This window comes from Rhinolophus sinicus, linkage group LG06 (genome assembly GCF_036562045.2).
Source record: "Rhinolophus sinicus isolate RSC01 linkage group LG06, ASM3656204v1, whole genome shotgun sequence".
Lineage (NCBI taxonomy): Eukaryota > Metazoa > Chordata > Mammalia > Chiroptera > Rhinolophidae > Rhinolophus > Rhinolophus sinicus.
The window spans coordinates 10,380,053-10,392,145 of NC_133756.1; the positions used below are offsets into that span (position 1 = coordinate 10,380,053).

The following is a 12,093-nucleotide window of genomic DNA, read 5'->3' on the forward strand; positions in this document are numbered from 1 at the left end:
GGTCCTGATCCCAGCTCCCTGTAACCTGTTTACATGCCTGTTCTCCCACCCTTGGGACAGGACTACGTCTGATTCCTTTGTGTCCCTGGCTCCTAGCCTAAGATCCAGCTGACACGTGGCAAGTCTTAAGGAGGGAAGTAGTCGGAGGGGAGAAAGTAATAGGGAGGAAGAAAGGAAGGAAGAGAGGGAGGAAAAGGGGAAGGAAGGAAAGAAGGAAGGAAGGAAGGGAAGGAGAAAAGAAGGAAGGGCAAGGGGAGCCCTTGGTCTGGCCCGCCCTGCCGCCATACCATCATCACTCCATCCAACAGGCCGGACTCTGCCCGGGGAGCCGCCTGCAGCCGCTCCATAGACCACTTCTCCACGATGGCTGAGACATGGGGGTTGTCCACGTTGAGGATCCGGAACCCTGTCAGGTTCACCCCCGAGTAGCGGTAGGGCTCCAGGTCTAGCGCGTAAAGATCCTGACAGAGAGAAGTTCGTGTAAATAAAGGTGTGTCCACTGTTAGCTCCAGTCCCCTCTCCACATGCCCTGCTTGCCCCAGAGCTCTCGCTGCAGCTTCCTGCAGAGCCCTACAGGCGGTGAGGCCAGTGGTGGGAACCCCCACTGAGCACTGGACTTGGAGTTGACTGAATACCCATCCCCCTGGTGGCTGACCCCACGGATGGCCAGGCCTTGAACAAGTCGCTCAGCCTGCTTCTTCACCTACCAAATGGGGCTGTGCCTCCTTTACAGGACCTGGTGAAGCAGTTCATATAAGACACCCAACCTCAAGCATCAAAGGAGCTTGCAAATGGTCATTATGGTCATTTCCTTCTCTGGGGGAGGCACTGGGTCTCAGCATCTCAGTTGAAGGGAGTGTTTTACTTCCCAAAGGAGGGTATTTTCAAAGGCTTTTCTGCCTGGGACTCAAAGAGTACGCCTGCCCTGGCCCTCTTTTCTTCCCCCCTCCCCACATCACCAGCTAGGGCCTCCTCACCCCTGCCTCCGAGGAGCAGCTGACCAGAGGTCAGCCTATCTGTCTGTGGGCAGGTCACGTCCAGTCTGGTGCGATGGGCAGGCCCTGGCCTAAGGGCTAGGAAAACAGGCCTTACTACATGGGGCAGCCCAGCTGTAGCCTCTCCCTGCAGCTCCGCGGAAAGGGGTTGGACACAGAGGAAGAAGCCAGGTGCTAAGCTGAAAAGAGGGGTTGGGGGTGGGGGGTAGCATGAGAAACAGAGCAGAGCTCCATCCTGCTAAGGAAACCTACCCCCAGCCTGGAAATAAGGCAGGAGAGCAGCATGTCCTTTCGATGTCGTATGGGAACCTGGTTTCCCAGCCTACCCAGGATTATGTGATTCTCCTGGAAAACGTACCTGGGTTTGACTTCACTCTCAGCTATTGGGTAAAGGCCCAGACTCTGGGTTCACTTGTAGATTTTTGTCCACAAAAAAGGTAATCCCCAGGGTTGTGGTTTTATCTCCCTGAGGACATGAATCAATTTTGTATCTAACCTAGCAGCCTCATTCTAAGTGTTTCCCCATCAAATACCTAAATACTCAGTCCCTCAAAGCTCTCTGAGCCAGCATTGCCACCCTGCTGGTGCCCTGCTGCCTTTGACACACGTTTCATTCTGTGTGTTCAACTTTCTGACAAAATATACTTTGACACTCCAGATTGGCCCCATCCCACTCATGGAGAAACTGAGTCTTCAGGTCGTTGTCTGAGCGCCTCATCCCCTGTCTCTTCTCCACACTCTCCCCTCATCAAGCCGCTTCCATCCCGACCCCAGTCCATCCTCTCTCCTCGTCCCTAGACTCTGTCACTCCATCACATGCCAGGAGAGAGTGGCTGGGGACACCACTTGTCTCTCTACGGCTACAGCCATCAGGGGTAACATCCATCACAGTGGATTTGGTTCAGTTGAGGTTACATCTTTTGCTCAAGGTTACACATCAGGGGAGTAATGGTGTCAAACCGTCGGCCCTTTAATGACGCATATGCCCCCTGGCCCCCAGTTCACACCCACTGGGCATGGTTACAGGCACTCCCCACACAGCATTCAGAGGGGTCTTTCTGAAGGAGAGACCCAGCCCTGTCACTGCCCTACTTCATCTATTTCAATGGCTCCATTGCCTTCTCAGAACAAAGGGCAAATGCCTGAGTATAGTTTACAGAGCTCTTGGCCCCTCTGGCCTCACTTTCCTTCCCACCCCTTCCCATGTCCCACTCCTTGTGGCCCACGAACACCAAACTATTTTCATCTCCCTTTCCCGTTCCTCACTGGACCCTGTCCCCTTCATGCAGCTTCTCATCCCTGAGTCAGTGCCTTTGTTTGTGGTCTATCCCCAGGCTGGAACGCCTGTCTTCTCAACCCTTCTTGGGTGGGCTATTCTCTGAGATGCAGCTCAAGTGTCACCTCTTCCAGGCAGCCTCCCCTGACTACTCCTTTACACATGCACAACAGGGTGGGTCAGGGATGCTTCTGTTCTTATCCTGGGGCCTCTGGGATTTCACCCCATTAATAAGAATTGTCTGTGTCTGCATCTGTCTCCCCTATGACCCCCTGAGCCAAATATTATTGTCAACCAAAGTAGATAGAAGGGTCAGCCAGCTGAATAGCTCTCTGGGGCACCTAAACATCACCGGGAAGAGTTGGGGTAGAGAGACTAGTGCTTCACATCCTCCTCTCAGGGGGAGATGTCTATGGGGCTGGAGGTTAAGAGTGGTTTGGTAAATTGTCTGGGTGGTGGATGAGACCCTTAAGAATACGGCTTCAGGAACAAGAGATCTTACCCAAATTACTTTTGAAGGAGGCGCGTCTGGGAAGATGGAGGGATTGTGTCTTGCAAAGTTGTGTCTGCAAGTTTGGGGCCAGAGCTGAACTGCAGGCCAGGGAAGACAAGCTGAGCTCTGCCCCCAGTGGGTGCCCTCCTCGCGCTCCCCCTGCACAGGGCTCTCCAATTCAATGTGGACCTGACATCTAAGGCCTGAAAGATGCCAAGAATTAGCCTGCCTAAGGCCTCTGTGACTCGAGGACCAGAGGCCAACCACACTCAGTGGGAAGGGTGGCATCTCTGGCTTCAGTGGGGGCTTGGGTGCTGGTGACACCAGCTTTTCCAGCCTTCAGGGGCAGCTTTTGGACTGCTGACACTTACACTGTGGCTGTAGGCAGTCACAGCCTGGGAGAGGGCCTGATGGGGTAGCAGTGCTAGGGTCAACTTCCTCCCTGTCACCCCAAGCCTGGGCTTAGCTACAAAGGGCTGTAGGGCTTGTGGCACCAAGTGCGCCATCCCTGTGACATGAGGGCAATGACAACAGAGAGATGGTAGAGAGATCTCTTTGTCCAGCTCCAATTTTTTTTTTTTTAGCCAAACTGCCCCAGGCTGAGACCCCAAATGCTGCACACAGTGAACTGTGTACAACCTTGCTGCTTGGCAAAAAGTTGCTGTTCTCCATGCCAAATGTTGACACACTGAATTCAGTATCGACTAGGGACCTTTTAGAAACATTCAGCATAACATAATAGACTAATTCATTAGCACCCCATGGGCCTGACTGGGTAGAAGCTGAGGCTCGGAAAGCATCGCCTTAAGGAATGACAGATGAAAATATCTTCCCCATGATATAACTGTTATTGCTGGGAAGTGGCATTAATTGTGATTGCTTATCTATTAATTTATTATAATTCTTTTTTCACCTCCAGGCTTTTACCTACACATGCCATGTACCCGGGGCTCAGCTGGGGCTGATTAACGTGGGGTTATCTGGGAATGGCTCAAAGCTGGCTGGAACAGATAATGGCAGCTGGGGTAATTAAAATGTCTTCTGCATGGAAGAAGCAAGTTTGGAGAATTTTTTAGAGGCAAAGAGTTGGTGACATGGGTTTCCTAAAGGGAAGGAGATAAATGCCAAGTGCCACTGCCCTCCCAATACAGCCACGACTGACCAATAGGCACAGAGGCAGAATTGTCAGGTAGACTCCAAAGCCAACAGGGCTGGAAGAGGGGCCTGGAGTTGGAGCTGGAAGCAGGATACAGGCTAGGGGAGAGGATCCAGGGGACACAGCAGATGCCCTGGCATGTGGGGGGCTCCTGGGAGATACCCTGGTAGCTCCCCACCCCACATACTCCACTGCAGAACTGTTTGTATTGCAGGGGCTGTGCCTCCTTGGAGAGATCTGCTCTCCTTAACTCTCAGAGAGGAATGGGGAGGAAGGGTAGTGGGCTGTAACTGGCTGTAACGGCAGGGGCAAGAAAGTCAGGAGCCGGGGCCTCTATCACTGATATGCTGGGAGGCTCTGGGCAGGTCACTCAACCTCTCTGGTCCCAGATTTCCCCATCATTCAACAGGGAGCACAAACTCTGCTCTGTGAAGAGGAAAAATCAGCGATGTGGAGAAAGGGCTTTGGAACCTGTGAAGTGTGGGCGCTGCTGGGATTTGTGGAGGCTCCGTGGCCCCATTAGTGTCAATCACCGGGCCAGGACCATCAAGACTGGCTACGTGGAATCAGAGGCAGCCAGACAAGGCCAGGCAACACTTCCTGCAGGATCGCAGCATGACAGGCTTCAGCAGAGGGCTTGGAGCTGACAGTGACAATTCTTACTTGGCCCCTTTCTTTTCGGAGAGGTCCCTCAGTGACCTCTCTGAGCCTCAGTTTCTACTTTTCTGTAAAACTGGGGAAGCCTTACCTGCTATGGATGAGATGAGGGATGCTGAGTACACAGAAAACATAAGCAGGGGTTAATTAATGAATTGATTTAACTCTTACAGAGAACCAAATGCCAAGTACTTTTCTAAGTGCTTTACTGACGTGAACATATTTAATGCCCAGCATAACCATCCTATGGGCCGTACTATTACTGTGCAATTTTATAGATGGGGAAATGAGGTGCAAAGAGGTGAAGTAACCTTCCCAAGGAAGTGGAAGAATCTCAATTCTAACTCAGGCAGACAGACTGGCACCCAGAGTCCATGGTCTTAGCTGTTGCTATGACAAAGATGTTGGTCATTTGATTATTTACTATCTACTTTGTATTGTGGTCATTCATTCAGGCATTCATGAGCACCTACTATATGCCAGGCACTATTGGAGATACAGAGGTGAATCAGGCACAGTCTTTGATCCTTACATGCATGAAGGAAGCCTATGAGCTGGTGAGCTTTGTGTTGGGCCCATCTCTACACACTCCTTCCACCTAAGTGCTTAGCTCAGTACCTGAGACAGCGAGAAAATTTGTATATGGCTGCTGGATAAGTGAGTCGATGAATGATTAAATTAAGGAAATAAAAAACTGAGAGAAGAGGACACTGTCTGGGGGTAGAGGAGGGCCCCAGGGTACCAGGGTTCTGCCCTATGACTCCCTCCAAGAACTCCAGCCTTGACCCCAGCTGGCAATGGCATTAATGTGGAGGGCACTGGGGTGGGGCCTTCTCCAGAGTCTTGCCTGGAAGGTCGGGCCAGGTTGCAGGGCTGTGGGTCCAAAGCTTCAGGCTCTGCCGTTCCCTCAGCTCTGAGGGGACACTCCTCTGGCTTCGGAAAGAGGCATGAGGCAGGTGGAGATGGCTTTTATTGGTTGTTTGGAGCTAGGATTGGGAACAAGGCCCAGAGAGGGCTTAACCACAGGCCCTGTTGCGGGCAGAGTGGGCAAGGGGCAATACTCAGGGCGGCTGAATTAAGTGAGATGTGTGGATTTTGTTCTTGCCACTTCTGAAGAAAGCGCCCACTGCCCCACGCCCTCTGCTGAGTACCGTGTCTTGGGTTCTGTAGGCCCATTGTATTCGTCCTCCCATCAACAGAGACCAGCTGATTGGCCAAGGAGTGGTTGCGTGTCCCAAGGGTGGTTTCTACAATCTGGCTATGACCCAGCCCCCACCTCGGGGACATTTGAGAATGTGGGGTGGGATTTATTTATTTGTCACCAAACCTGGAAATTAGTCAGTGGGGACAGGGCATTCTGGAATGGTGAATTAATTGTCCAGCCCCAGATGCTCAGATAGTGTGCCCCGTCGAAACACTGACTGGTCCTTGTCCAGTCAGCAATTTGACCTGGGGAAGGTGGGTAACACTCGGAGAAAGAGGTGATAAGTGGCAGAGGCGAAATGAGATGAACACAATCGCTCTCGCAATCAGCCAGAAAGAGCCAGCTCCAGCCCTCCGCTGAAGAGCGAAGCTGCCTGTTGGCCTTTGCTTATGCTGGTCCCTCTACGTGGCATACCCTTCCTCTCGCTCCTTGGTGAACTCCTACTGACCCTTTGATGCCCAGTTCAAGCATCTGCTTTCCTGTAAAGCCTGCCTCAAATTTCCCATCTTCCACTGGGCCTTCAGCACCTGGCATCTCCTTCGACTGTGCCCCTGTGGCCATCTGTCCAGGCCTGTGATGCTTCAAGTTTGCCGTAGGAACTACACCTAGCGCTGTAGACCAGACAGGATGTGAGCTCCTTGAGGGCAGGGCCTCAGTGCCCATCATCTTGAGGTACTTGGCTGGGCACAGGGCTGGGTAAGGACTGTCAACTGGGTGTCAGATGAATGAAGGAACCAGTCAGGGGCCTGCAGGAGCTTGTTTCAGTAACAAGGTGGTCAGTGATGCTGTCACTTGTCCCAGACCTGGGCTGGGTGAAAGAGTCCACCCAGGGCCCCAGTGAGGTCACAAGGGGTCTGGCTCCAAAGCAGGGTGTCTGGGTGTTGGTGTCCCTTTGGCAGAGGGATCTCTTTATTCTGCTCATCTCAGGCCACAACTCATTATCCTAATGGGTCTAAATGGCCCTAAATGTTCTCAGAGTTTGGACAGGACCCATCTGGAGCCTGTAGGTGGGCTGGCCTGGCTGACAGTGAGTGGGCACATTTCAGCATGGATGCTACAAGAATGGAAAGTGGCCTGAGACATGCATGGGGAAGTGTGGGCCAGGAGCTGAGGGTCAGCATAATAATGGTAGCTAATGCTTCTATAGCTCTCACATGAACCAGGCACTGCTCTCAGCATTTACTTTATTAACTCACTGAGTCCTCACAACCATCCTAGGAGGTAGAAGCCATTACCATGCCCATTTTGCAGAGAAGGAACCTGAGGCAGGGAGGTTAAATGACTTCCCTAAGGTCTCACAGCCTGTAAGCGAGGGCCTTCCCTTCACACCGGCAGGTTCTAGAGTCCCTGCCCTTAGACACAACACGATGGCACTTCTCAAAGTAGGTGGGCCACAAAGGGATCTCTGTGCCCTTACCTGGGGCACACCTACGGCCTTAGGAAGGCAGGTCCAGCCTGGACCTCCTCTGGCTGCAGCCCCTGTCCCCACCAGGCTGACCTTGTCCCAAGGGAGTCCCACCCCAACCTGTGCAGGGCCCGGAGGTACCTTACCAGAGTGGTGAAGATGAAGTGGTAGTACTCGGTCATCATGCCCATAGCCATAGCCTGTGGGAGAGCAGAGCATCAGCCACTCACGAGAAACACCGCGCAGGCCCTACTCCTCGCCACCCTGGGGTGAGGATTGGGCGTCCGGACACACTGGCACTGGGGTAGGGGAGGTGGCGGCTTGGGGTGGGCAGTTCCTTGGAGGTCCCCTCTGAATGGTGAGAATGACTGGCTGACACACAGCAGTGGATTTCACATGGGAGTGAGCAATAAACAATCACTAAAACGCAGATGCTTGGGCCACACTCTCCAAAGATTCAGGGCTGGGCAGGGCCTCGTTGTTTGTCTTTTTCGGACGCCTCTCTGGGCCTTCCACACTCAGAGCAATGCTGATGGAATCAGCCCATGACGCCTTCTCAAGTGCCCTGACTTCACTCAGCTGAGCTCAGCATCCAGACTCTAGAGAGGGGTGCAGGAGCCTGGCCCCACCAGTGCCACCAGGCCCAGGAGGAAGGTCTAGCCTCTGTCTCAGTCTCCTGGGAAGATCTGACCACACAGCAGGCCATGTGGCTGCTGTGGAATTACTGCATACCACCATGAAGCCTACATTACATACATTTTATGTATTTTATTAGAGGCCTATAATGGATAATACTAATGACCATAATGCATTTTCTACAGAGTTCTTCACAATGCTGGGCCCACAAAGTGCTCTGGGGGAAAAAACGTCACTAGGTTAAGTACACTTTGAAAATGCTTCACTTTCTTTCTCCTCGTGGAGATTTACAACCTGCATCCCCAGGTTAAAGGCTCAGAGAAGTCCTTAGTAAGCAGACACGCTTCCCTTTGTTTAGTTCAGTATTTAGCTGAGCCCAGAATCTTCATTTTTAATTCTAGATGCTTTCAAGTCAGACAGACCTGGGAGTAAATTTTGACTTGCAGTCTCAATGACTTCAGGCCCATTACTTTCCCCTTGGGCCTCAGTTTCCTCCACTGTAAACTGGGCATGAAAAACTGTCCTCACTTCCCACCGTGGCAGTAAATGAGGATTTACGTGTCCTTGGGTCTGAGTGACTTCTCAGTAAACCAAAGTCCGATTGTCATTATTATTGTTACACACGCTGGGAAGAGAGGGGGTGCGCTGGACAGTTGGCTGGGAGGGTGGGGGTGAAGGTATTTCCGGGGAGTGTGTGATTACTCGACAGAGGCTTTAAAATGCCCACACTCAGTGACTGTTTGCCGGCACCGGGATAAACTCTCCTTGCCTCCACCCAATGAATCCTCCATAATCGTGTGAGGTAGGGACCACTCACTCCATCCAAAGGAGGGCATGACGCCCGGGACCGCTTGCTCTTTGCAGAAGCAGGATTCAGATTCTCCAATGAGCTTTCTGACCACTATGTGAAGGAGCCTGGTGTGGGGTTTCCTCAGGGAAGACAGAGGCTGCCTGTCCCTTGGGCACCTCTTCTCGGCCTAACTGGAGGTTGGAACTTGAGCCCCTCCAGGCCTTAAAACCGCTCCTGGCCCTTCCCACTCCGCACCTCTCCTCCTGCCCTCCCAGAGCTTCCTCCCTGCCACCTGCATCTCACCGGGTCATGGGTCGGAGTTCCCCGGAACGCCTCCTCCCATCACCAGGGACGCTTTCTGTGACCACATCATTTCCTTTCACACTGAAACACTGGCTCCAGTCAGTGTTTGGGTTTCTCCGAAGCACCTCGGAGGGGGTTGTGGGCACTTTTGCTATTTATTTCTTAGGTGGCTGGCAGAGCTTGGCTGTCATGCCCAGCACGCCACGCCAGGCTGTGTCCGGGACCAGGGCCCATTCAGGACTAGGAGCCATTCTCCTCGCTCACTGTCACCGCAGAGCTGAGCAGATGGTGTGAGGAACCTCGATAAACCTCCTAGCAATGGGAGAGTAAGACCAAGTGCCGTGGGCTACAGGGATGAGTGCCTGGCAGGGAGGTGTGGAGCTCCGAGGGTTGTTCCCGAGACCCCCCCGCCTCTCTGTGCTCCCTGAAGTGTTCTGTCCTATGTGGCTTCCCCTACCTCCCACCTGCACAAAGGTGGCATGGAAAGTAGCATTTACTCAGTACCCTCCATGCACCTGGCTTGGCTGTGGCTGCTCATTCATCATCTCATTCCACCCTCACAGCAACTTGGACTGTAAGGACCCCTGTGCCCATTTTGCTGCTGGTGAAACTGAGGATCAGAGAGCAAAGTGAGCACCCAAGGTCATACAGCCAGAAAGAGGCACACTAGGGGTCAAACTGAGATCTGGCTGCCATCATGCCTGTATCTGGGAAAGGGGTGGTGGGAGAAGTGGCGGCAGATCCCAAGCACCCCTCCCACTGGCCAGCCCTCACCCACCTGCTTGAGGATCTGAGCCGCCATGGTGTGGCTGCAGTCAAAGATGATGCGGAATTCCCGGCCTCGCTTCATCTCCTTGAGCAGAGGGCGCGAGTCGTCAGAGTCCAGGGGGAGCTGGCGTATCTTCAGGCGGATGTTGTATCTTGATGGGGCCATGATGAGCTCTTGCAGTCGGATGAGCCCTGAGAGGCCCCAGGACACAAAAGACACACGTGTGCACACATGTGTACCTAGCCACAGGCACCTTCAGACTCACGTGCATACACATACCTGTACCTACAGGTCTGCAGACAGACATGGATACAGACGCGTGGCCCATGGAGATCTGTGCACGGACACAGACACGCGTGTCCAGACACAGGCACTAGCACACTCAGGCACAGATGTGTGCACCCAGCTGTACACACCTGCACAGGCACATGCATGTGTGTACATACACATGTTTACACATACATGCATGTTGATACAGGAAGGACACACACTTGGGCTGATAAACACATGTGTACACACGTAGATAAAGGCAATTGTCTACAGATACATGTACACACGTAGATTCAAAAGTATGCATCACAGAGAGCAAACTCCCACTGGCACCCCCACCTGCTTCTCTCCAATGCAGAACGGGCATACAGACTTATGAAAACTGTCCCAGAGGCCAAACCTCTTCATTCCCCCGCCCCTGTGACATGTGAGGCATGGACATAATCTTCCTAAACATCTTTAGCAGTCGGCTTCCAAGAGGTGGGCACAAGTGGTGGCTCCAGGCTCAACTGTACCCACTACTGGACTGGATAAGGCCAGGTGGTATCTGTGCTGAGCCTCCACCCCCCACCCCAGGCCAGGTTGCCGACGTCAACCTTGCCCATTCTTCCAGGCTCAGAACAACCGCCTCCTCCATGAAGCCTACCCCTACTGCTCTGTCCAGACAAGATCTTCCCCACCCCAAACCTCTTCCAACTTGGTGGCCTCCTCCCTCAGCACCGGCCTCCTCTGCCCTCATCTCCTCTCTTCCTGTCTCAGGCTCCTTAACAACAGGGGCTGGATCCCCACACCCCCTCGCACAGGGCCTGCCACTTAAGTGGTGCTCAATACAAATTTCCATAATTGGATTGACTTACTGCTTTTTTCTCCCCACAACGAAAAATCCATCCTCCACCTTAGCATTTTGCAAAACCACTTAATCTGGGGACTTCCAGGGAAAACTAAATGTCATTTCCTGGAGACAAATGGATTGCTTAGGTCTAATTAAGTTCATTTCCGTCCCTATTTCAAGGTCCATTCTTGCTAAGGCCTCTCTGCTTAGCTTGGAAGCAAGCCTGTTGGCTGCTCTCTCTGCCCTGACCTGAGCCAGCATGGGGCTGAGTGGGGGGGGGGGGGGCAAACAGGCACCCCCCCACCCCCCCACCCCGGCCCATCTGCTGGGCTCCTACGCAGGGCTAAGTGGTGTCTGCATCCTGGCTGCACTGCACTCAGCTAGGCTCCACTTCCCCTGCTAACAACACTGATTTTTCTTTAGAGAACAACTTGTCCCCCTCTTTCAGTCCATATGATTCAGGAAGGATCTATCCTCAGCTTCCAAGGCACAGCATGTGGCCCCAGCCTAGTCGGTCGGGCATGGGCTTAGAGATGAAGAGGTGGTACCAACTGGTCCTACTAAGGCGACTTCCAGAAACTGTGCTAGAGCAATTGGTAAGATGTTTCCCTTTTCCATTTAACTCCAAATAGGGAGGAAGGAAGCCTGGGGGTCACCACATAGAACCTGAGAAAGAGTCCAACAGGGCAGAAGAAGGCACAGGCCTTCTTCTGTTTTCTTCCTTTTTTTTCTTCAACAAGTTTGTACTGGATTAAAGTTTGCAATCAACTGTTACAGCGTCCTTCTTTAGACAGAGTCCCCCACACAGACAGCCCGCTTTAGAAGCCTTCCAAACAAAGAGCCCCTGTTTGCAAAGCCATTTCCGGTACATATGTCTGGGTCGGTCTAGCCTCATTCCTGAGGTCTGGAAGTCAGGAAAGCAATCTGACTAATGTCATTCATTGCAGTCTGCTGGGGAGGACAGAGAGCTACGCCTGGGACCTACACCTTCCAAAGAGCTCCCAAACAAGCTTTGCCGTAGCTGCGGGCATCAGGAAGCCCTGGCCCCCTGGAAGGTCACAGACCCAGGTGACTGCATTGGGACAGGGTTCTGGAGTCCTGAGTGGCTGGACCAACAGGGGCCCAGGGGCGCCTTGACGGGGAAGAGGACGAGGATATCAGTGGACCTTAGCAGAGGAGGAAGAGACCACAAGCTTCCCCCAAACACATACCCAGGCTTACCTTTCCTCCCCAAACTAATCTGAGAAATTCTTTGGCTGAGTGAGGCTGGCCACTCACACCTGCTGTCCCACAAGGCCCTGAGTGCA

General features: G+C 52.9%; 1 protein-coding gene across 2 annotated transcripts in view; it reads right to left on the reverse strand.

Moving 5' to 3' along the window:
- GRIK3 (glutamate ionotropic receptor kainate type subunit 3) overlaps positions 1–12,093 on the reverse strand; it is a 212,050-nt gene that overhangs the window by 58,099 nt on the left and 141,858 nt on the right. For both annotated transcript variants that reach the window (XM_074334406.1, XM_074334407.1), the window contains exons 4-6: positions 9,694–9,875; positions 7,333–7,386; positions 288–461 (exon numbers count right to left, since the gene is read on the reverse strand). In XM_074334406.1, coding sequence (XP_074190507.1) covers positions 288–461; positions 7,333–7,386; positions 9,694–9,875 — 410 coding nt within the window. The remainder of the gene's footprint in view (positions 1–287; positions 462–7,332; positions 7,387–9,693; positions 9,876–12,093) is intronic.